The 26,112-nt window shown below is 39.9% G+C and overlaps 1 protein-coding gene across 1 annotated transcript in view; it reads right to left on the reverse strand.

Annotated features, from left to right (window-relative positions):
* The window catches only part of NBAS (NBAS subunit of NRZ tethering complex), a 427,776-nt gene that overhangs the window by 319,291 nt on the left and 82,373 nt on the right, over positions 1-26,112 (reverse strand). Inside the window, exons 11-12 of the mRNA XM_062208974.1 lie at positions 25,441-25,509; positions 9,101-9,229 (exon numbers count right to left, since the gene is read on the reverse strand). Of these exons, the coding sequence (XP_062064958.1) occupies positions 9,101-9,229; positions 25,441-25,509 (198 nt within the window). The remainder of the gene's footprint in view (positions 1-9,100; positions 9,230-25,440; positions 25,510-26,112) is intronic.

A 26,112-nucleotide genomic window follows, 5' to 3' on the forward strand; every position in this document is an offset into this window, starting at 1 on the left:
ACTAATACAAATCAAAGTAAGATACACTAAGAATTCATTCCCTACACAGGAAGCAGAGGAGAGCAGCTGTATGTAAGCTCTGGCCTGGAAATAAGTCCTAGCCCTGCCCCTTATAAACGCAGCAGCCCCTCAAGGCTGTGTGTCTTCGCTCTGAGACTCAACTATACAACCTCCATGATACTTCCTAGTTCTTTCTATGACTACAATTTAGGAAGTAAAACTTAACCATGCAGTCCTCAAAATGAAGCCATTCCTATTTTAATCTCGCAGAAACACAGCATTGCGTTCAGTTTAAGATCACATCAGTAAATGTCCTAAAACAATTCAGAGTAAGCCACTGCCAGACACCCTCTTGGCTTACTATTCCTCCAGAATTGCAACAGTATGGAGAAACAGCAGTAAAAAATAGTTTTGGTGTGTGTTTGAAATCTTAAATCTAAAAACAGTATTCCTATATTTAAGTCAAACAAACTGTGCTTTTTACATAATGTACCAGTAAGCATACATTCTTATTATCAATATAACAATGGCTCACACTCTTGATTATTAAAATAGATCTTTCTTTCCATAGCCTGAAACACTGCCTGTTCTTACCTATTACAGACCACACAGTCCCTGAGAACAAAGGACACAACCTTTAACTTTAAAAGAAAAAAAAAGCTACCATAAGAGGCTAGTTATGTACCACAGGAAGAAATGAAGTATCCTAGTTAACTTAATAATAAGAAAGACTATTAAGTCTAAAAGAATTAAGAAACAATCAGGTACATATTATTGAGACTAATCAAGTAAGTTAAAATTGTACTTGATCATTTATTAGGCAATTTAGAGTTTTTCAATGCCTGCAAATGGCCAGGAGTATGTGCTGTGACAACAGCATACACTGCTACTGTGTATGATGACATGAGCTACTTCCCACCAACACATTCTAGAGAAGACAAGGGGCACATTCTGAAGCCCCTCAAGCAACAATAATTATAACTAAGACTTGGGTAAATTTAATTTGAATGAATTAAGTTTGAATTAAATGAAATTCGACATCAGATCCTGAAAATAAGTAAAAAAAGAATGAATGAATGAATGAATGAATGAATCTCATTCATTGGCATAAGCACTTTGAGAATTCAAAGTGTGCTTGCTCTTCCTCAGAAGTGATGCTGAGAAGGAGCACCATGAGCAAGCAGTACTCATCTCCCACAGCCAAGGATGCACACCCTTCGGGACTGGACTGCTCCTTGCACACTGTGTCAACAGTGGGTATTTCTTTTTGTGGCTGGATAATATTTTATTGTAACCATTTATGATAACATGTTTATCCATTGATCCATTAACGGACATTCAGATTGTTCCCATTTTGGTTGTTGTAAATAGTGCTACTATGAATATGAATAAACATGCTATTTTAGTATTTGTTTTAAATTTAGGGACTTACATACCTAGTTTTCTGAATTTATGCCTTAGAAAGAAATGTTAGGTTCATTCTAGGCATCTGAACTAAATGTTTAACTGTATGATACTTGGAAGGTCAATGGGTTTTTCTGTACAGAACATTTGAGGGAAAAGCTGAAATAAAATCCACCCTTCCCCTCTGCCTCAGACAGAGGCAGCCTGCCAACCAGCAGCCTTACAGCTGTTCTTCCCCAGGTTCTAAAGGCCATCTCACTGCCCCCTCATACTCTTGAGGCTGGCCCACACATCCCATCTTTCTAACCCACAGACTCTAAGAGAAACAAGACCCATGGCCTGGCCATGTTTACCACATCTGAAAAACTCTAGAGACTAGTGCTCCATGAGCAAGATCACCACACTCCCCATGACCCACAAGAAGGCTTGCTCATGACACCACAGGAATACATTATAAGAAGAAACCCCCATGTCAATTCTCTTTGCATTTGTTGGAACTCAGAATACAAAACTCCAAAATATGGCACCTTGGCATACTGAATACTTAGAACTGAAGGACACTGAAAAACCTCAGAATCAAAGTTTCTCTGGCCTTCTCCTGCCCTCCTATCTCCAGCCCCTCATACTCCCTGAAAGTGAGTCAAAGAAACCAGAACTCTTTCCCTAGTGGGTCACAGACACCAGGACTCCTGCCCTCAAAGCAAGCCATACATCCAGAGAGGCTGTCTTCACTCCTCTATCCTCTCCACTGTAGAGCCTCATTCAAGAAGAGTCTTGCCCCATAAGAGGAAAGGAAGGTCACACAGAGGCTAAGAAGAGTCTGAATAGGTAGGCCTTCCTGGGTTTCCCCTCAGTGCATCACCATTAGACCAGCCCTTTTCTTACATTCACACTTCTATATGCTGCCCAGTCTTCAGCAAACCTAAGCATAAGAACAGACACATTTCCCTGGATCTTCATCTTGGAAGCCTACTGAACTACACAGAACTTTCAGTACATCTGTTTTGCTTTCTCTTGCCAATCTGCCTCTTGGCTATATGAGAACTGGCTGTGATTCTTATGATGGATGAGAACGGTATCACACCTTTTAACCCCTACAGTCCCTGGTGCCCAACATGGGGCAGCTGAGACATATGACTCACTATGGAACCTAAAGATGAGATCCTGGGACAAATGATGAAAAACCAGCATAGAAAGGTCAGAATACTTTTTGATCAACATCAGCCCTTCCAGACCTCTGCCTATGTTATCTCATTGAGAATGGAAAGGAAAACATCCTCTTTATAGTGCAGGCATTTGGTTCAGTGGTTAAGTAATCACTTGGGACATCCACATGTCATATCAGAATAACTAGATTTGAATCCAGGCTCTACTTCTGAACCTAGCTTCCTGCTAATGTGCATCCTATGAGGCAGCAGGTGACAGCTCAAATACTTGAGTACCTGCCACCAACTCAAAGCCCCAGACTGGGTTCCAGGCTCCAGCCCTGGCTGTTGCAGGCAGCAGAGGAAATCTCTCTCCCACTGTGCCAAAAGCCCATACTAAATCGCCATCACTATATAGTGCAACAGTAACATAGAGGAAGATAACCAAAAAATAAAGATTTTGTACAGAACCACTACCATGGCTAAAGCCGTGTTTGAACTAGATTTAAGAATTTTATTTGCTTTTTTTTTTTTCAACCATTAGAATCTAAATGCAACAAAATCTCTTCCTCCAAAGGGTACTAGAACTCAACACTTCAATGTTTATTTCACAAGTATGTATTAGTGTTTAATATGCTACCCCTATGTTAGAATCCGTGGATGAAATATATATTCAGCACCAATTCTCAGAGTTCACAGCCTAGCAAAGTTGTCAACACAGCTGTGGATTATATCAAGATTAATCACATCAACTGCCATCTTCCCACTTATCCTGCATTGACTCATTCATTTAACAAAATTAGTCTAACACCTACTATGTGTCAAAAATAAAATTAAATTACATTGGAAAAAGATAAGTTTCTATCCTATTTTCTACATCTAAGGAAGTACAAATAGGGAAGCAACAAAACTTCTTAAGAGAAAAATTAAAGCCAAAATGGACATGTAGAGATAAAAGTAAAACATATGGAAGTGCTTGAAATGAAAATCACTTAAACAATTCTACTATATTCCAGACATGAACTCAATTTAATACTCACAGATTCCTAGCCAGATGGATCTTCATACAGACAATGAAAGATGAAGTATTTAATCAACTCAAAATTGGATAGAAGTAAATCAGAATAGGCACTTCTATAACTATCTTTAATCATTAGGTTTTACAGAGAAAATACTCAATCACACAGGCATATTATGAAAGCTAATAAAGTGGCAAATCACATGAAGAGAGCCCCAAATGAGCTGAATTCACAATTTTGGTAAAGGGGTGTAAGGTTGTACAGAGCACTAGTGGCATTAGTTTCTTCTCAGGCAATGATTAAGCTCAAATTACAGGCTAACTATACTGCCTATTGCCATACAACCCATTGTAAACTAATTGGAATGTTCAGTCATTTCGTAGGGCAGCCATAAAGAGAGGTAAAGTTTGTCCTCCCTGGAGACCAAAACTTCACTGACTATTGCCAGAGGAATGAGAAAGAAGCAGCTGTCTCAGTGTTTCTCCAGAGCCTGGGATGTCTCCTTAAGAAACTCCGGCACTGTGGCGCAGCAGGTTAAAGTTGCGGCCTGTAGCACTGACATCCCATGTGGGCACCAGTTCAAGTCCCAGCTGCTCCACTTCCAATCCAACACTCTGCTATGGCCTGAGAAAGCAGTAGAGGATGGCCCCACTCCTTGGGCCCCTGCACCCATGTGGGAGACCCGGAAGAAGCTACTGGCTCCTGGCTTCAGATCAGCTCAGCTCTGGCTGTTGCAGTCATTTGGAGAGTGAACCAGTGGATAGAAGACCTCGCTCTCTCTCTGGCTCTACCTCTCTCTGTAACTCTGTCTTTCAAATAAATAAAGTAAATATTAAAAAAAAAAAAAACTCCAGTGATGAGTATACACACAGTATACCCACATATTTGGTAAATGATGATATTGTACCTCTCACCTATTATTGCTATCATTGCACATTTCAAAGTCTCAGTATAATGAACCACACAACTCCATAAGATGTCATTCATATAAAATGCAAGGTGATGTCTCTTCCTTGTTTTCCATCAATATCATATGTTAATACCTGATTTCCCAGATAAAATTCAGTACCTCTAAATGTAAGCACTATTAAGTATATATTTTTACGAAAGGTTTAACCTATAAAATCAGACAACTGAGAAATCCATCCACTGAGAAAAAGGAGTTGTCTCTATGCTATGAAAGATCATCAAATAAAAAGAATCGATGTGAAAATACAGGGGTGGGCAATGTGGCAAAGCAGGATAAGCTGCCACTTAGGACATCTGCACCCCATTATCAAAACAGAATATTAGTTCTAAAGTGTAGCAATTACAAGTTAGCCTGCAAGCCTTACTATACAAATATGATTTATTTCCAACAACCCCACTCCCCAGTACTGTTAATTGAATTGCATGCATTTTCTCTGACTTTGCATTTCCCTAGTTCTAGCATGTTATTTTAATTTTTTGTTTAGCATTTCCCTAGCAACGTGATGAACATCCTAAGGTCAGGGACCATGACTTACTGCATTACCTATTTTAGCAATCAGGAAAATAACTGATCTTTATTATTTTACAATGGTGCTATCATGGATAACATATTCCACTGTACAATAGTTATTTATGAGCTTTACTGCACTTACTGCAGCACACAACATTTTAGCAATTCATAAATTAAGTGCTAGTCTGAAAAACCCAATGTAATGTGATTAATTCTCAGGACAGAGGGTGAAGACTCAAAGTATGGTTGCTCAAACTGCTCTTGCTGGACAGAGAGTCACAGCTCTCACCCAGTGCCCTGCTCGGCCCAAGTCCTCTAGGTACCTATTACAAAGCTAAGCGTTCACCACTGAGAGGCTTTCTCAATTACACATTCTGGAACCTGGACACACTAATTCACTCAAGAGCTGCACACATCTGAGAAGGCTGAAGAAATCAGTATTCCATCCACTGAGAAAAAGGAGTTGTCTCTATGCTATGAAAGACCATCAAATAAAAAGAATCGATGTGAAAATACAGGGGTGGGCATTGTGGCACAGCAGGATAAGCTGCCACTTAGGAGATCTGCGCCCCATTTTCAAAGTGCCAGTTCAGGTACTGGCTGCTTCACTTTCAATCCAGCCCCCTGCGAATGCACATAATGGCTTGAGCACTTGAGTTCCACCAACTGATGGCTGAGACTCAAATGGAGTTCCTGGCTCCCGGCTCCTGGCTTTGCCCTGGCCCAGCTCTGGCTGGTTTGGCCATTTGGGAAGTGAACTAGTGAATGGAACAGCTGTGTTCTCTCTGTCAAACTGTGGTTCGAATAAATAAATCTTTTAAAAAAATCAATAATTATAAAGTATGAGTCCAATCTTCCTATGACTTATAAATCTGATCTTTCAAATAACAGAATGTTATTAAACTAACTAATGACACACCAACTATGGTGGGGGAAAAATGTACACAGAACAGACTAATAAATCAGTTTTTTTCCACCTTTCCTTTTACTATTTAATGTATTTATTTACAGTTAGAAAGAGCATGGACATCAGAGTCTAAGAGATATGAAACCAAATCTCAGCTCTACTGCTTACTTGCTATATTATCCCAGAAAAAAAGTAACTGGTCATTCTGTAACAACTGATTTAATCATCAGAAGAAATTCTGTAAAAACTACATGAATACTGTGTAGATATACTTTTACCCTACACAGCTATCTAAGTCTACAATAAATGCATCAGAGACACAAGAGTTCTGTGAAGAAGAGTTCTGTGAAGAAGCTGAGGCTTCAAGGAGCTGTTTATGATGGAATGAAATTTCAGAGGTATAGTAAAAAGAGTCTGACAAAAACAGGGAGCACAGAGGGGAGGGCCCATGGACTAAAGCAGTGTCATGATCAGATAGAAAAGATGACAGGTAAAAGAAGAGTTTCCATTTTCACCATAGCCTTAGGATTAAAAAAAAAAGGGGGGGGGAATAAAAATAAATGCCTTCCATGTTCCCAACTTTGAACCAAAATTTATTTTGAAGCTCATACTGCCTGGGTCTCAGGGACAGACTCTGTTTGCCGTAGTCTCTCCACATGCAAAGCCACAGCGTGAAAAGGCAGGGATAGCCAGTCACTGGCCCGTGGCAGGAGGAACTGAAACAGGCAGTGTGCTAAGCAGCAGTGGGAAGAGCAATCAAAGCAGGACTTGGTTCAGGAGCTATAGCTGAACCATCACAACCTTGGAAAGGACACCACAACCTGCACTACATCCTTAGTGACAACAATCACGCCACGGTCCTCAGTTTTGTGAAAACTGAAATCTCACATTTCCTATAAAGAAATGCTGGAGGAAATAATGCATACCAGCCAAATTGGAGGAAACTATCATATAACCCCAAAAAATTTTAATAGGACATAGATAGCACTAAATTGAGAATCAAGTTGCATTCTCTAATTAACAAATGTCTCTGAAGACTTGGCTGGGAAACACAAAATCAGTGCCACCAGAGGTGGATGCTCAGTAGTCAAGCTATAGCAGCTTCCTGTGAACTGCCCTTTGAAAGCCTCAAGGTATTTCTGCTCAGAGACTCTGGTAAGGCTTCAATGGAGACAAACTTCGAGCCTGAACTCCTCTCTTACCACCATGTACCATTGTCCATTTCTGAAATCCCTTCTTTTACTGTCCCGTCACTTTCCTGATTGCATGTTTCAAACTACTGAGATAATTACTCAATCTTGGATTTCAAGATTTTTAAACAAATGCTGAGACTTTTAAATTATTATCAATCATTTATTTGAGAGGCAGAGAGAGACAGAGCGAGCTCCCATGCATCTACTGGTTCACTCCCCCAAATGGTGGCAACAGCAAGGTTTCATTAAGCTGAAGCCAGGAGACAGGAACACAATTTGGGTCACTCATGTGGGCAGCAAGAACTCAACTACCTGATTCACCACCTGCTGCCTCTCATGGTGCGCAGCAGCAGGAACCTGGAATCAGGAAAAGAGGTGGGGCTGGCACTCAAACCCAGGCACTCGGATACGAGATGTGGTGCACCAACTGGCAGCTTATCTGGCAGACCAAACATCTGTTCCTAATGTTCTTACTTTTCAGTAGAGCTACTACAACATCAAAGAGTAATGAATCATAATGGCATTGATTGGAAACTAATGACAAAAAAAAAAGGAAAAATATATCTAACTAGTCAAAAAGTTGGAGGTATGCCAATAAGGAGCAAAATAGAATGCAATTTTTCTTTACAGGCAAAAAAAAAAAAAAGGTTGTCTAGAAATCCAGTAAACAAAAGTACAAACTAATCAATTTTGTTGTAACTCTTACACAGAACATATGACATTCTAAGATAGCCACAAGAGGAAATATAAAAAGAGTGCTTCAGTAGTTTATCAATATTTCTACTAGGTAAGTAAAAATTATTTAAGAAAACAGAAAAGAGAGGGGAAAATGCCTTTTTTTTTTTTTTAACAGGCAGAGTGAACAGTGAGAGAGAGACAGAGAGAAAGGTCTTCCTTTTCTGTTGGTTCACCCCACAATGGCCGCTGTGGCCATTGAAATGCAGACTAATCAGAGAATAACAGCTTTATAACATAAGCTACACCCAGCTGAGTCAAGTTTTTTTTTAAGCCTTCACTCTGTGCTAAAACCTGGCTTTGTATGAACAGAATTTACTTTCCTTTTGTGAATTTACATTATAACAGTAGTTGACCCTACTTGTAATGAAACAACAAAATCACCTAATCCTTAAAGCATGGCATTTTGGGCCCGTGTTGTGTAGCAAGTAAAACTGCTGTCTGCAAAGCATAGGATGTTGGTTCATGTCTAGGCTGCTCTTTCCAATCAAACTCCTTGCTAATGGCCTGGGAAGGTCACACACATGGGAGACCTGGATAAAGTTTCTGGTTCCTAGATTAAACCCTGCCCAACCCAGGCCAAAACAGCCATCTAGGGACTGAACCAACAGATGAAAGATATGGAAGATCTCTCTCTTTATCTCTCTGTCTCTCTTTCTCTCTCTCCCCCCTGTTCCCTTCTCTAACTCTGACTTTCAAATAAATAAAGCTTTAAAAAAAAAAAAAAAAGGCATGGCACTAAAAAGAAATCAAAGAGTTCTTTCTGTATCTCTTAGCTACCCACTTCTGAGTGAAGAGAAGGTAACTCTCTTCAAGCCTTAAGTAAGCACCAGATTCCTAGCATTGCAAGATTGGGGGAAAAACCATAACCTCTTTGGGAGTTGACCCTTCAAATCCTTGGTCACAGTAACTTGTTGAAATGTTAAAACCTACATTTGGTATTTGGGGATGTCAAATAGGAAAAAATTAAAGGTTCAATGAGCAGATTACTCTCAGTATTCAGATTATTCTGTACTACATATTAAAATCAACACAAAGTATTGTTCTTTTTCCTCAGATACTGATAGTACAATTAACTAAAAGGACAGCTTTGGAATGATGAAAATATATAATAGCTGTGTGCTACAGTAAACCATCAACAAAATGAAATTAGTATTGCCAGTACTCACCCTTTACTAGAGCATCACGCCAAGTATAGTCTCAACCAACACACATACCTGCTCATGTTGACTCCACTCTCCCTGTTGCTTCAGAGATGGGATGGCCCAGATGCTCAGTTTCCCAGAGAAGTGAATGGCAGCAAGAAGGCTCCCATCTGGAGACAGGCTCATCTTAAAGATTCCATCCTACAGAAGAATCATAAGGTCAAAGCAAAGGACTTGTGGCTGAGAAAAACTACTTTCAGAGTTATGTGACATTTTTTAGACTGCCATGCTATAAACGACCTTGAATAACTAAGGGTTCTACCAACTTTATGTCTCTAGAAATGTGCACTGGCAGAGAAACTGGAGTCCTAACATTAAGGAGCTTGTCATCTACTTTATCATGCTATAATTTCATATAACCCCAAAACTACCAAAAGCAATTTACAAATTCAATGCAATACCAATGAAAATACCAAAGACACTCTTCACAGATCTAGAAAAAATGATGCTGAAATTCATATGGAAACACAGGAGACCCCCAAATAGCTAACATAATCTTATACAACAAAAACAAAGCTGGAGGCATCACAATACCAGATTTCAAGACATACTACAGGGCAGTTATAATCAGAACAGCCTGGTATTGGTACAAAACCAGATGGAAAGACCGATGGAACAGAATAAACACCTGAAATCAATCCAAGCATCAACAATTAACCTATCTTTAAAAAAGGAGCTAATCAATCCCTGGAGCAAGGACAGTCTCTTAAACAAATGGTTATGAGAAAACTGGATCGCCACATGAAGAAGCATGAACCAAGATCCCTCTCTGACACCTTTAACCAAAGTCCACTCAAAATAGATTAAAGACCTAAATCTATGACCCAAAACGATCAAATTATTAAAGAACAGTGGAGAAACCCTACAAGACATCAGCATAGATAAAAGGTCTTGGAAAAGACCCCAGAGGCACAATCAAAGCCAAAATCAACAAATGGGATTACATCAAATTGAGAAGTTCTGCACTGCAAAAGAAACAATCAGTAAAGTAGAGACAACCAACAGAAAGGGAAAAAATATTCTCAAACTACACAACTGATAAAGGACTCATAACCAGAATATATAAAGAGAACAAGAAACTCAACAATAAAAACAAACCAGGCTGGCGCCGTGGCTCAATAGGCTAATCCTCCACCTACCAGCACCAGCACACTGGGTTCTAGTCCCAGTTAGGGTACCGGATTCTGTCCCGGTTGCCCCTCTTCCAGGCCAGCTCTCTGCTGTGGCCCAGGAAGGCAGTGGAGGATGGCCCAAGTGCTTGGGCCCTGCACCCCATGGGAGACCAGGAGAAGCACCTGGCTCCTGGCTTTGGATCAGCGCATTGCGCTGGCCGCAGCACACCAGCTGCGGCAGCCATTGGAGGGTGAACCAACGGCAAAGGAAGACCTTTCTCTCTGTCTCTCTCTCTCTCACACTGCCCACTCTGCCTGAAAAAAAAATAAAAATAAAAATCCAGTTAAGAAATGGGCAAAGGACTTCAACAAATATTTTTCAAAAGAGGAAACCCTGATGACCAACAGACACATGAAAAAATGTGCAGGAGCGCTAGCCGTCAGAGAAAAACAGATCAAAACCACCAAGAGGTTTCACCTCACCCCTGTTAGAATGGCTTTTATACAGAAATCCACAAACAACAAATGCTGCCAAGGATGTGGGGAAAAAGGTACCCTAATCCACTGTTTGTGGGAATGTAACTGGTAAAGTCACTATGGAAGACAGTGTGGAGATATTTCAGAGGTCTGAATACAGACCTACAATATGATGCAACCATCCGACTCCTTAGAATCTACCCAAGAGAAATGAAATCAGCATATGAAAGAACTATCTGTACCTTAATGTTTATTGCAGCTCAATTCACAATAGCAAAGACATGGAATTTACTGAATGCCAGTCAACTGAAAAGTGGATAAAGAAATTATGAGATATATACACCATGGACTATTACACAGCAGTAAAGGAAACCAAAACAAACCAAAAAAAGCCGGGTTATTTGCAACAAAATGGATGAAACTGGGAAACATCATATTTAGTGAAATAAGCCAGTCCCAAAGGGATAAATACCATATGTTCTCCCTGAACTGTGATAACTAATAGAGCATCTAAAAGGCAATAAGAAGGAATGAAACTGATATTTTGAGAAGCAATGATTATGAACAGCCCTTCTCTTGACTGTTGAGGAACAGCTTCTTATTCTAGATTTTTGTTTTTTTTGCTTTTTTTTTTTTTTTTTTTTTTTTGACAGGCAGAGTGGATAGTGAGAGAAAGGTCTTCCTTTTGCCATTGGTTCACTCCCCAATGGCCGCTATGGCCGGCGCGCTGCGGCCGGCGCACCGCGCTGATCTGAAGCCAGGAGCCAGGTATTTCTCCTGGTCTCCCATGGGGTGCAGGCCCCAAGCACTTGGGCCATCCTCCACTTCCCTCCCAGGCCACAGCAGAGAGCTGGCCTAGAAGAGGAGCACCGGAACAGAATCCGGCGACCCAACCGGGACTAGCACCTGTGGTGCCGGCGCCGCAGGCAGAGGATTAGCCTATTGAGCCATGGCACCGGCCGTGTTTATCTTTTCTTAATCTTTAAAATATTTTCCTTATCTTTTATCTTTCATATGAATCACTGATCTCTTTACTTAACGTAAAGTTAACCATATATGTATAAAGTTAATTGAAAATAGATCTTAGTAAAAAAAATAAAAGTGAGAATAAGAAAGGGAAGAGGACAGGGGTGGGAGGGTGGGCACTGTGCAGAGAATTATCAAGATTCTAAAGTTGTAACTGTGAAATGTATGAAGTTTGCAACTGCAAAGCAGTACAGTCCTGCTTACATTCCTACAGACTTACCTTTTTTTTTTTTTTAATTTATGTGATAGGTAGAGTTACAGACAGTGAGAGAGAGAGAGAGAGAAAAGTCTTCCTTCCATTGGTTCACTCCCCAGATGCCCACAACAGCCAGCGCTGCACCAATCCAAAGCCAGGAGCCAGGTGCTTCTTCCTGATCTCCCTTGCAGGTGCAGTGGACCAAGCACTTGGGCCATCCTCCACTGCGCTCCTGGGCCACAGCAGAGAGCTGGACTGGAAGAGGAGCAAGTGGGACTAGAACCCGGCACCCATATGGGATGCCGGCGCCAAGGGGGAGGACTAACCAAGTGAGCCACGGCACCAGTCCCATGCAAACTTACTTCTGAGGGTACAGCTTAACAACATCCCATCAGACCCCAAATTCCATTAAGCTGGCTGGTAAAAATAGCAGCTTAAGTATTATAAAGATCAAATGGATAAGATTAAGTGGTAAAGTGACCAAATAGATAAGATCAAGTGTTAAAGTGATCATAGAAATAGGACTGAGTGTTTGCAAACAATAATAGCAGAATTAAAAAGGTGTGAAGGCTCCAACATGGGAAGCAGTCCATACAGCAGACTCTTAGAATGACAATCGCTTTAGTAGCACTCAGACCTCCTTATCCATCCTTATGGCTTTCTGGTCTGGCGGAAAAGCCCATAAGAGCATTTCAAGAATGGAAAGCTAAGACATCCTAACAAAAAATAGCATTCTATGTAAAGGACCCCTGTGGGTGAGACCCCAGTGGAAAGAAGTAGCCATCAAAGAAGGATGTACTTAATTATTCTTAGGCATTTAAAATTAACTGAAAAGTGATCCCTGTTAAATAGAAGAGTGAGAATAAGAGAGGGTGGAGATGTACAGTTCGGCACATGCTCACTCAGACTTACCCCTAATGGTAGCGCTAATAACATGCCAAGGGATTCCAATTCAATCTCATCAAGGTGGCATGTACCAATGCCATCTTACTTGTTAAAGTGATCAGTTTAAGTTCATAATTGATCAAAAAGATAGGATTAAGTGTCAAAGGGATTACATAAATAAGACCAGTGTCTGCAAATAATAATTGATAGAATTAAAAAGGAGAGAATGATCTTACATGGGAAGCAGGATATACAGCAGACTCATAGAATGACAAATGCTCTAAACAGCACTCTGGCCTCAGAATCAGACCTTAACACATTCAGAACTCGCTAAAAAGCCCATGAGAGTTTCACAGGTATGGAAAGCCAAGACTCTGTGGCAAAAAATAAATAAATAAATAAATAACCTAAATGAAAGATCTCTGCAAGTGAGATCCCAGCGGAAAGAATGGGCCATCAAAGAAGGAGGTACCTTTCTCTGAAAGGAGGAGAGAACTTCCACTTTGACTATGGCCTTGTCTAAATAAGATCTGACTTGGCAAACACAAGAGGCTTCCATAGCTTTGGCAGCTCATGGCAAGAGCCTCAGGTGATTACTGACGCCATAAACAAGAGTGTCAATTGTTAAATCAACAACGGGAGTCACTGTGCACCTGCTCCCCACCAAGGATCTCTGTCCTGAATGTGCTGTACTATGCGAATTAACGGTAAAATCACTACTCAAACACTATACTTTGTGTGTAATCACCACTCAAACAGTACTCTATACTTTGTGTGCCTATGTGGGTGCGGTCTGTTGAAATCTTTACTCATTATCTACCAAGTTGATCTTCTGTATATAAATATGAGTAAAAATAAATCTTAACGAAGAATGGGATGGCAGAGGGAGTGGGAGATGAGACGGTTGCAGGTGGGAGAGAGGTTATGGGGGGAAAAGCCACTATAATTCAAAAGTTGTACTTTGGAAATTTATATTTATTAAATAAAAGTTGAAAAAAGAAATCCTGGCTGGTGCCGCGACTCACTAGGCTAATCCTCCACCTGCGGCACCGGCACCCCAGGTTCTAGTCCCGGTTGGGGCGCCGGATTCTGTCCCGGTTGCCCCTCTTCCATTCCAGCTCTCTGCTATGACCTGGGAAGGCAGTGGAGGATGGCCCAAGTGCTTGGGTCCTGCACCTGCATGGAAGACCAGGAGGAAGCACCTCACTGCTGGCTTCAGATAGGCGTGGCGCGCCGTCTGCAGTGCGCCGGCTGTAGTGGCCACTTAGGGGGTAAACCAACGGAAAGGAAGACCTTTCTCTCTTTCTCTCATTCACTAACTCTGCCTTTCAAAAATAAAGAAAGAAAGAAAAAGAAAAAAGAAATCCTTAAAAATACAAAAAAAAAAGAAGAAGAAGAAGAATGCACTTTTCTCTTGAGGTAGGAGAGACCTTCCACTTTGCTTATGGCCTTGTCAAGCTAGTGGGTTCAAAAGGCTTCCATAGCTGAGGCAGCTCACATCAAGAGCTTTGGGTGATCATTGATGTAATACATAAGAATGTTATTTGTTAAACAAGAGTCACAGTGCACAAACTTTCCATGCCCAAAGAGTTGTATCATGAGACTTAATAGTAAAACTCGTTCTCAAGAATCACTTCCTTTTAGTGTATTAAATGGAGGATATTATTATGTCTCAAAAGTTATAATCATGTCTAAAAGCTCCCAAAAGCTGTATCATCCTTGAGTTCTTCTTTAAAGAAAATTAATAAAGAAGGCAGGGGAGAAAAAAGAGGTCGGGGTGGGGGGGGGGAGGGAAATCACGTTCAAGAAGCAAAAACATAGAACAGCCCTTGTCTGAACTGTTGAGGATCAGTTCTCTCAGTTTTTTTTTATTCCATTTTTCCTTTCTTTTTCTTTTTCTTTCTTGGAACAACAGGAAAGGGAGGAGGAAGAGGAAGGGAAAGTGAGTGGGAGGGCAGGTATGGTGGGAAAAACTACTATGTTCCTAATGTTATATTTATGAGATACATACAAATTTAAAAAAAGATATAAAAAAGATCTCTGTCCATCTGTTAGATTTTACAGAAGATAAAACATAAGACCAGAAGGGATAAGACATTTGTCCAAGATCATTCAATTTTAGAGAGCAAAACTGAACTAGAGTACAGATGTCTTTAATTCCAACCCAGTTCACACCCATAAGCCATGATTACAGTTCTTACAGGGTCACAGCCTTTTCAGCAGTCATAGCATCTTCTTCAGTATAATTATGTTCAAGCATAATTTATTATTTTGATCACTTGAGTAATTAGTCATGTATGATTTATATGGTAACTACCCAGGTAAAAAACACTATTAAACAACTCAACTAAAAGTACCCCATTCCTGGTCATTGCAGCCATTTAGGGAGTGAAATAACATAAACTCGCTCTCTCTGTCTCTACCTCTCTCTGTAACTCTGCAGAGAGGGGAGGGGAGGGGGAGGAGAGGAGAGGAATAGGAAAAACGAAAATGAAAAAGAAACAGAAAAAGAAAGTAAAGAAAAAATGAATGCACTCAATTTCTTCAACCTAAAAATTTTAAGGAAAAATGGAGATGTGGAACAAGAACCAGCAGATATAAAGATACTTAAAATACTAGTAAAAAATCTTTATCATAAGAAATGAAACCTGGGTGAAATAACTCTAAAGGAAAGTGAGTCCAAACAATGCATACTTTTGGGAATGGGTGGGTATCAAGTGTGATTGGACAGCTTCCAAGAAGCTGCTTCTGGGGAGCTGGCAGAGTTGTGTTTCTGTCCTAGAGGATGGTTACTAGATTAAGAAAGTTTGAAAACGCCAAAGAGAAACACTTCATACCTACTAGAATTACTAGTTTCAAAAGACAGTTAACAGGTGTAGGCAAGGATGTAGGGAAATAGAACTATCATCATACACTATAGGTAGGAATGTAAAATGATGTAGTCTATTTAGAAAACAGTTTGACAGTCCCTCAAATGGTTAACAAAGAGTTATCATAAGATGCATCAACTCTACTCCAACAGAAATAAAAACATATACACAAATGTATACATATACAAATGTTCAAAGCAGCACTATTCATGATGGCGAAAAATTACAAACAACCCATACATCTATGCACTTAAAAACAGAATTAAAATTGTGTGTCTGCCACACAATATCATTTGCAAAAAAAATGAAATGAAATACTGATATATGTTATGACTTAGATGAATCTTATATCATCATGCGAAGTAAAAGCAGTCACAAAGAACCATATAGTGCATAATTCTATTCATATTAAATGTTCATGGGACTGATGTGGTGGAGCAGAAAAGTGGCCACCTGCAACACCAGCATTCCATATGGGTGCCAGTTCAAAACCTGGCTGCTCCATTTCTGATCCACCTCCCCACTAATGTGCAGAGGAAGCATAGCCCAAGTACATGGGCCCTTGCATCCATGCTGGAGACCCAAATGAAGCTCCTGGCTCCTGGCTTCAGCCTGGCACAGTCTCGGCCATTTCAGACATTTGGGAAGTGAAACAGTGGATGAAAGATGTCTCTCTCCTTCCCCTACCCCCAGCACCCATAATTCTGCCTTTCAAATAAATCTTAAAAATTAAACACACACACACACACACACACACTAAATGTTCAGAATAGGGAACTATACACAAACCAAATAGACTAGTGGTTTCCTAGAGCTGGGAAAATGGAGGGCTTTTGGGGTAAGGATAAAGGGGTTCAGAGTTTTTTTAAGAGAAAACAAAATATTCTAAAATTGATTTTGGGATGAATGTATAATTCTCTGAATATACTAAAATAAACTGAATTGCAAATCTTAAATGGGTAATTTCCACTGTAGGTGAATAATATTTCAATAAAGTTGTCCAAAAAGTCATCAAATCACACATTAGCTTGATGTAATTTCCTGTTTTACACTTTAACATAAAAAGGAAGGATGAAACAGTGGGGAAAGGGAGAGAAAAGGAGACAGGAAAAGAAGAGGCACAAAAACAAGCTAAAAGGAATCTGATTTCATGGCTCACTGTAAAATAGATAATCATGTAAGGCAACTTCTGTATCCCAGTCACTATCCTAGGGGCAAGGTAAAACAGAAGCAGTCCTCACTTCCCCAAGCCAAAGAAATGCAGACTAAGCATTCAAATAAACATATAGCTGAAAATTCATAGCGGGTTAACCCACTGCCTGCAATGCCAGCATCCCATATGTGTACCAGTTTGAGACCTGGCTGCTCCACTTCCAATCCAGCTCTATGCTGGATTTCTCTCTGGCCTTGGAAAGCAGCAGAAGATGGCCCACGTTCTTGGGCCCCTGCACCTGAGTGGGAGACCTAGAGGAAGCTTCTGGCTTCAGATCAGAGCAGCTCCAGTGATTGCAACCAATTGGGGAGCGAACCCACGAAGGGAAGACCTCTCTCTCTTTCTCTCTCTCTCTGCCTCTCCTCCTCTCTCTGTGTAACTCCTTCAAATAAATAAATAGTTAAAAAAAAAAAAAAAGAAAGAAAACTCAGATTACTTCCAAAGAGGAAAAAACAACGGTTGCTGTAAGAAAGAATATCAAAACAGAGCTGATGCCTGAAGCCAGGACTCCTGCGATGATGTCATGGGAATGGGTACGGGAAAACTACTCCCATGAGAAAAGGCAGCGTCGACAAGGAAAAGAACATGGCATCTTAGTTGAAGAACATAATGAGATGAAAGACAACATAAACAGAACAAAACTGGTGACACAAGAGGAGTCCACAGAGTAAGGAGCAGGTCAGCTTATGTGTTTTGGGCAAGGTTAAGAATGTTACCCTTGGGCCGGCACCATGGCTCACTTGGTTAATCCTACACCTGTGGCGCCGGCATCCCATAGGGGCGCTGGGTTCTAGACCCACTTGCTCCTCTTCCAGTCCAGCTCTCTGCTGTGGCCCGGGAAGGCAGTGGAGGGTGGCCCAGGTGCTTGGGCCCCTGCACCCATATGGGAGACCAGGAGGAAGCACATGGCTCCTGGCTTCAGAACGGCTTAGTTCCGGCCATAGCGGCCATTTGTGGGGTGAACCAACAAAAGGAAAACCTTTCTCTCTGTCTCTCTCTCTCTCTCACTGTCTAACTCTATCTGAGAAAAAAAAAAATGTTACCCTTTAAAGATGGTGTTAAAAAAAAAAAAGAAAGAAAAAAGAAACAAGAATTGTTAGCCTTTCTTCATCCTGGCTTAGCTCAATTAGTTCAGTGCTTTCTTCATCCTTCCTTAGTTCAATGAAATGAGATTATCTGATTCAAATTAAGTCACTGAGGTTGCTAAGGAAACTGGTTACGTATCTACTAAAGCAGGAGAGATGCAAATTTACAAGTGATGATAGCCACAGAAGAACAACAATATGGAAATATTCCATGCATACTTGACAGGCCGGGTGTTGTTAGATGTGGGGAAGGACAGAAGGTAGAGAATAATTCTAGGGTGTCTCAATTCAGCCACTAAGCAGATTATGGAAGTAATCTAGAAGAGTAACAAGGAAGGGAAAGGAAGAGGAGAAGCCATCACAGCTTTTGTTCTGGAAATGTTTGATCTCAAATGTCTGAAAGCTCCCCACTGGAAATGTCAGGTAAGCAACTGATAAACAAATCTGAAGCCAGAAGGGAAACAGACTAAAGATGCCACTTGGGAGCTGCTGACATCTAACAGGTATTACAAATCTGAACACAATCATATTTAATACTGTAAGGGGTCAGGAATATATTCACATTCATAGAATCCACAGCCACAGGAATAAACTTAATTTGCTTGGTCTACTACCTCACCTAGTAACATCTAGTAGGTATTAAGTTTACTTTTAATGACCAAATATTTAAAGATTTTATTTTACCAAGATAGTGTATTTCTGTAACATTGAGAATAACTAAGAATCCACTTTAACAGAAGACATTTTGGTTTTTTGATTTGTTAGTTATTTTGATTTTATTTGAGAGACTTTCCATCCTCTGATTCACTAACCAAATGCCCACAACAGCAAGGGCCGTGTCAGACTGAAGCCAGGAGCTTGGAATTCAGTTTGTCTCCCAAACGAGTGACAGAGACCCAAGCCTGAGACAACATCTACTGCCTTCCAGGGTGGGCGTTAGCAAAAAGCTGGGCGGAAAACAACAGAGTAGCTGAGACTCAAACCCGGGGAGCCCCAATATGGTACGCAGGTGTCCTAAGCAGCATCTCAACCACTGGTCAAATACCAGCCACCCAGAAGACATTTTACAGTGGGATCTTCTGGGGCTGGCACTGTGGCACAGTGAGTTAAAGCCCTGGCCTGAAGCACCAGCATCCCATATGGGCACCTATTCTCGTCCCAGCTGCTCCTCTTCCAGTCCAGCTCTCTGTTATGGCCTAGGAAAGCAGTAGAAGATGGCCCAAGTCCTTGGGCCCCTGCACCCATGTGGGAGACCCAGAAGAAGTTCCTGGCTCCTGGCTTCAGCTCGGCGCAGCTCCAGCCGTTGCGGCCATCTGGGGAGTGATCCAGCGGATGGAAGACCTCTCTCTCTGTCTCTACCTCTCTCTGTAACTCTTTCAAATAAATAAAATAAATCTTTTTTAAAAATGGGATCTTCCATCAAATTAAAAAAATAACTGAAATTTTATAATTTAACTCCCTCTCCCCTCAATACACTTTTCCTCTGATTCTATGTAACCAGTCTGATGGTAAGATGAATGTAAGTAAAGCCACTGACTGATAAAATACCTATATATGCTTAAAGAAACCAGGGGTATTTCACCCCATTCTCTACTAAGTTATATTAACTTTGCTCTCTGATGGCACATAAAAGAACACAGCAGCAATAGAGTACTATTAAAATATTACAGACACTGCACTTCAGCGTACCAAGGTTAGAGTCCCAGCTATGTCACTTGGTATAAGACCTCACTTAATTTTTCTAATCCGCTTCTATAACATTTGGATAATAACACTATACCTTTATAGGTTTCTTGTGAGGATTAAAATATAGAGACAAACTATGCGGTATACATCTGATGACTTAAAAATGGAATTACTATCTTTTTAAGATTTTTGACTGACAAGGCCAAAATTACATAAATTGCTAAATTATGAACAAAATTAAATTCTCATGAAGTATAACTTGACAGAAGACAGTATAACTAGCTATGGCAATCTGTTCTGGTCCATGGAGTATAAACCACACTAATGACAATCCAGCTAGATCAATGACTTGGTACATTAACATCACTGGATAGACAGCATGAGGCAAAGAAAGATGGCAGATGAAAAGGTTATGTATAGTAGACTTTGATTACGCTGTTGTCTTCTGATACTGGAAATTCACTCATGGCCCTTCCAAGTGACTAAATTATCAAGTCTCCTTTTTACCTCTGTCAAAAATCTTTTCCCAAAAATTTTCAAAAGATACTTTCCTTTTACTTTGCTAAATACCTTGTGTAAAAATGTGATACCAACACAACTGAAATTAATAATATGAACATGGTTTTAACTCGCAATTTTACTTCCTACACTAAACCACTAGCTCAAATATCCATTTAACATTTTCTTAATTCAAAACACTAATGAAAGCCTTCTCCTGGCAGCAACATTTAAGATGAGTAGGAATTGTACCTCCTCTCACTCAATAAAAATTACCTTTACTTCCCAACAGAGATTTTTTTAATGTTAAGTATCAGATCTGATACTGAGATTAGCTAAAACTGACTCACTTTATTTAACTGCTTATCATCTATACAGAATGAAAAATGAGTGATTTACTATTGTCTACACTATTCAAATACACAAGCAGTGTACAAATGAAAGCATTTAATTCCAGTGCACAGAATCCTAATGTTCTAAATTGCTACATATTCTTAAGAAAAGAATTCTGTGGCCCAAGTACTTGGGCCCCTGCCACACACATGGGAGACATGGAAGAAGCTCCTGGCTTCAGCCTGGCCCAGCTCTGGATGTTGGGCCATATGGGGAGTGAACCACTATATGGAAGTTACTTCTAAGGTCAGTATCATAGTATAGTGGGTTAGGCCTTTGCCTGTGACACAGGCAGCCTATGAGTGCTGGTTCAAGTTCCTGCTCCTCCACTTCTGATCCAGCTCCCTGCTAATGCACCTGGGAAAGCAGCAGAAGATGGCCCAAGTCCTTGGGCCCCTGCATCCACCTGGGAGATCCAGAAGAAGCTCCTGGCTCCTGGTTTCAGCCTGTCCCAGTCCCAGTCCCAGCCATTGTGGCTGTCTGAGGAGTATTATCAACGAATTGAAAATCTCTCTTTCTCCTGTCTCTCCCTTTCTTTGTAACTCTTTCAAATAAATAAATAAATCTTAAAAAAAAAGAATTCTGATATCACTAAAAGGTAAATTTATAAGCACTGCTCTTCTAACATTCCACAAGTACTCATGGAACACTACACATTCAATAAATAAATACTGTGGTGTAGCAGGTAAAGTAACCACCTGCAATGCTAGTATCCCATATGGGCTCTGGTTCCTATCTCAGTTGCTCCACTTCAGATCCAACTCAGATCCACTTCAGAGCCAGATTGAGATCCAGATCCAGGCTGCTAATAGCCTGGAAAAAGCAGATGGCCCAAGTATTAGGGTCCCTGCTATCCACGTGATAGACCAGGATGAAGCTCCTGGCTCCTGGCTTTAGCCTAGCCCAACCCTGACTACTGTGACTGGGGAATGAACCAGAAGATGAAAAATACCTCTCTCTTTGTCTCTCCCTCTCTCTAACTCTGACTTTCACAAAAATAAAGCTCACATTGGCAGCATATATACTAAAATTGGTACAAATAAATAAATTTTTAAAACATAGCTATTACAAGCCAGGTACTGTCTTATACTCCAGGGAGTCATCAGTGAACAAAACAAAGATAAATCCCCACCCTCCAGGATTTAGCAGATAACCTCATCCAATGTAGTTTACATGTATGACCTCCAGTTAAGAGAAAGTCATCCTCAAATGTCTAGTTAGCAACACAAGACAAAAACACTGTCAAAATATGAGGTGAAAAGCCATAAAAAGAAATTTTCTGACCTAGTATGTTTTATAAAAAACATCAATAATTCTGAGTATTATTATACTCCTTAAAATATGTATCAGAAAACCAGAAGATTTTTAGTGCCATAGAAGTTTGGGGCATACTAAACCACAATCCTAAAGGAACATGTCAAACTACTAATTATTAGTTCTATGATTAGACCTATAAGAAAGCCATAAGAAAATTAGTAAATTGATAACAGCTGCCAGCACTATGATTTATCGAACATCAGCAGTACTAAATATACTGCCTGTAATACTATCCAAGCTCAGTATTACTACTTTATATCTGACAAGTACATAGAAAGTCAGAGGTAGAGAGATCTTCCATCTGCTGGGTCACTCCCTATATGGCTCCAATGGCCAGGACAGGGGGCAGGTCAAATTCAGGAACAAGGAGTTTCATTCAGGTCTCCCAAGTGGGTGGCAGGGGCCCAAACACTTGGGCCATCTTCCACTGCTTTTCCCTGGCCATTAGCAAGGAGCTGGATCAGAAGAACAGCTGGGAAGAACAGCTGGGACTTGACTTGATGCTCATATGGGATACTGGAGTCACAGGTTTTACCACAACACCACAATGCCAGCCCCAACAATATGATTATTACATAGGAAGGGCTATCATTTTCAAAAAAAATACCAGTAGTTAAGAACACAGTTTAAAACGGGAACATAATTGTTGCCAAAATTAAAAGGTAAAATAGATTATTCTTTTTGCGATAATAAGTAATTTATAATTGTGGCTACCTGTATGTGCACCACAACCTGGCTTCTGATTCTCTGTCAGACTAAGGGTTTGGACAATGGCCAAACACAGAGGTTGGGCAGGAAAAAAGGACTGGATCATAAGCCAAACTCAGATCAAACCCATCCCTGACACTAAATAAGTAAGTTTACAGAGCCAGAGTTTCTTCATCAATAGAACAGGCATCGTAATGCCAGAAATGCATGCTTCCCATGAGATCACATGCAAGTTCAAAAGTGGTCACAAAAACAAAGACTTCTTGCACAATCTCTAAGAGCCCTTTCACTCAGCTCTAAAATTACAGTACTACAAAAATCTATGAGCTATAACTGCTTCTGGACTAGGAAGAGACATACCTAACAATCAGATATTGACCGGAAGGCATTGGTTTGAGAACACTAAATTCAAAAAGTCTTTTTAAAAAGTCCAAATAGCTAGGGGTTCTGGTCCAGTGTGTCACAAAGACAGGTCAAATACAGGGAATTTCATTGCTTGCTTCTCCCTTCTTTGGATTAATCAGAGTACACTAATGAGAACAAGAAAGAGATGAGTTCCGGCCAACAGCAAGGGTCAACATTACACAAGCCAGAGCTCCCAGTAGGTAAGACAAGGTAAAAAGAAGACGGCTTTTCTGTACTGATCGAACACATCACATAAATAAACTGAGTTCTACCATGTACAGACAGGGAACAAAAAAAGAGTCATTAATACTGGAGGCCAAACAATCCTTGTTCTAAATGTTACTAATACTATACTGGTCCAAATGAAGTGAACATGGAAAACAGAAATCCAGAGTCTGTGGACTCTCTATTCAGCACACTGGAGTATTCCAACAGTGTCCTGATACTTTCACACACTGCTGCTAGGCTGGAAATGCCCAACTTTCCCCTTTCTGCCTGAAGAACTCTTCCTCACTTCAAGGCAAAAACCAGAGGTAAATGCACTCTCTTCTGCACGTCAACAATGCTTTGTAGTACATTACAGAATAGGTCATAGTACTGTGCTGCTCTCAACTGCTTCCAGCCTATCTCACTGAGGAGGTACACTGCATTCAATGTTTATTCTCAGCCTTAACACCATGCCTGATTCAAAGTAAATGCCTGTTAAATAAGAATAAATACTGAAACTCCACATTCTTGTTTAATTATAGTCAACAGAATAAAAGGAAAACCTGTGAATTCTTTAAAATTTATTAAAGAAAGAGTTATTATTTATCTATTATTAAGGAGATGGGGAAACATACACTAACACAGTATTAGAAAAACCAACAGAGGTAACACAGTAAATCATCAAAAACAAACATCAAGGTAGTGGCACATGTTTCATGATTTGCAAAATGAAGATAAATCCATGAAATGAGTAAGAAAATGCTAACTAGAAAACAGTAATTATTCAATTACTGAATAATTATTCAATTATATAATTATTATATAATTATTAAATTATTCAGATATGATGACAAACCAATCCAGAATATAAGACCGGCTGAAGTTAATGTTGAAGAAATAATCAGGACTTAAAATTTAAAATATATTAAACAATAATCCTCATTTATGGGGCCAGCATTGTGGCACAGTGGATAAAGTCTCTGCCTGTGATACCAACATCCCACATGGGTGCTACTTTGTATCCTAGCTGCTCCACTTCTGATCCAGTTCCCTGTTAATGACCTGGCAAAAGGAGCAGAAGACGAAGTGCTTGGGCCCCTGCCACCTCCCGGGGGAACCAAGATGAAGGTCCTGGCTCCTGGCTTTAACTTGGTTTAGCCCTAAGCTGTTGTGGCCATTTGGAGAATGAACCAGCAGATGGAAGATCTCTCCCTCTGTCTCTGTAACTGAATTTCAGAAACACAAATAAGTCTTTTTTTTTTTTATTTTGAAAGGCAGAGTTAGAGAGAGAAAAAAAAAAAGAGAGAAGTGAAAGAGATCTTCCATACACTGGTTCACTACCCAGATGGCCACAATGGCTGGAGCTGGGCCCATCTGAAACCAGGAGCCAGAGCTTGTTCCATGGGTGCAGGGTCCCAAACGCTTGGGCCATCTTCCACTGCTTTCCCAGGCCATCAACAGGGAACTGGATCGCAAGTGGAGCACCTGGGAATCAAACTGGCACCCATATGGTATATCAGTGCTGCAAATGGCAGCTAAACTTTCTACACACAGCATTGGGCCCATAAATAAATCTTTAAAAAAAAAAGTTTATCTATATTTCTACCCATGGTTTAGGGAAGAAACTGAAGAGCTGAAAAATTTGGTTAGTTGATTTCCCTAAGACAAGAGTATGATCTGATGCTCCTGCGTAAGTCAAGTCCTGTGGGAGAACCACGCAGAGAGAGGAAATGTAAGCATCTCCATCACAGATAGTTCCCTAAGTGCGAAGCTTATTCTCAGTATGCAAATGTCTAAAACCTTGCCATAGAGCCACTCTTATCTTATTAAGTGGCAAAACATCAAAACGATGGCACTTGAAATCTCAGATCAGTAAGGCTCATTTCCTCTTGGAGCATCAATAATCTCAGTTTGGGGAGTAATGTATTTATTGTTATTTTAAAACATAGCAAAAAAATAGAATTATGAATGACAAAAAACCCTCTAAGTTTTTTTTAAAGCTAAAATAATAAATTCATAGATACATGACACTTGTAGGAGAATGCTTTGGTCTGCACAACCAGGCCCCAGGAAGACTGGATTCATTCTCCACAAAACTTTTTTTAAAACTTGAGATAAGATGACACATAGAAAAATAAACACTATGGATTCTTACTAATATATACACTTGCAAAGTGTATAATTATGAAAACATTCAAGTTCACTCAAATTTGACCTTAAAGGTATGCTGGTGAAAATGTCTGAAAGACACAAAGTTAAGCCAATTTGCATTACCTGTTCTTGTCCCTGGCGACTGTATAGCTTAGTACCTAATACCCTTAATAATCCGAGTGTCTTCGGCACCTACAAAATAAATCACATCATACAAAAACAGATTAATGGAATGATTTCTCATGTATAAATTACTTTCATCACAAAATAAAAGCTAGCAAATCTAGTATTTCAAATACGATTAAAATATTACTAAAAAGTGTCAAGGATCTTAGTGAGATTCTCTTTCTGCTTGAAAAAAAAATTTATCAGTCGATAAAAGTTTACAAAATATATGCATAACCAAATGTTATTTTAATACATAAATAAGCCTAGTACAACTTATGCAATTGAAAATCACTGCAAGCTTTTCACAAATGAAGCTGCCCTAGGTTACCGTTTTATTCTAACATCATTATGAAGGTCAAAATTTCCAGCAGACATTTTATTCATTAAGAATTAATCATATACCTGAAAAGTAGTCAAGAAAACTTATCACTTATAAACCAGTATTTAAAATAACAATATAACATAACTATTTTTGCCTTAAATTTAAGAAACACACTTACAAAAGCAAGGTCAGACAATTATAATTTTAAAAATGAAAAATAACAAGTGTTGAGAATATAAAGAATTCAGAACACTTATAAACTGCCAGTGGGAATATCACATGGAGTAGCCACTATGGAAAAGGAC

Source organism: Lepus europaeus, chromosome 13 (genome assembly GCF_033115175.1).
Source record: "Lepus europaeus isolate LE1 chromosome 13, mLepTim1.pri, whole genome shotgun sequence".
In the NCBI taxonomy this organism is placed as follows: Eukaryota; Metazoa; Chordata; class Mammalia; order Lagomorpha; family Leporidae; genus Lepus; species Lepus europaeus.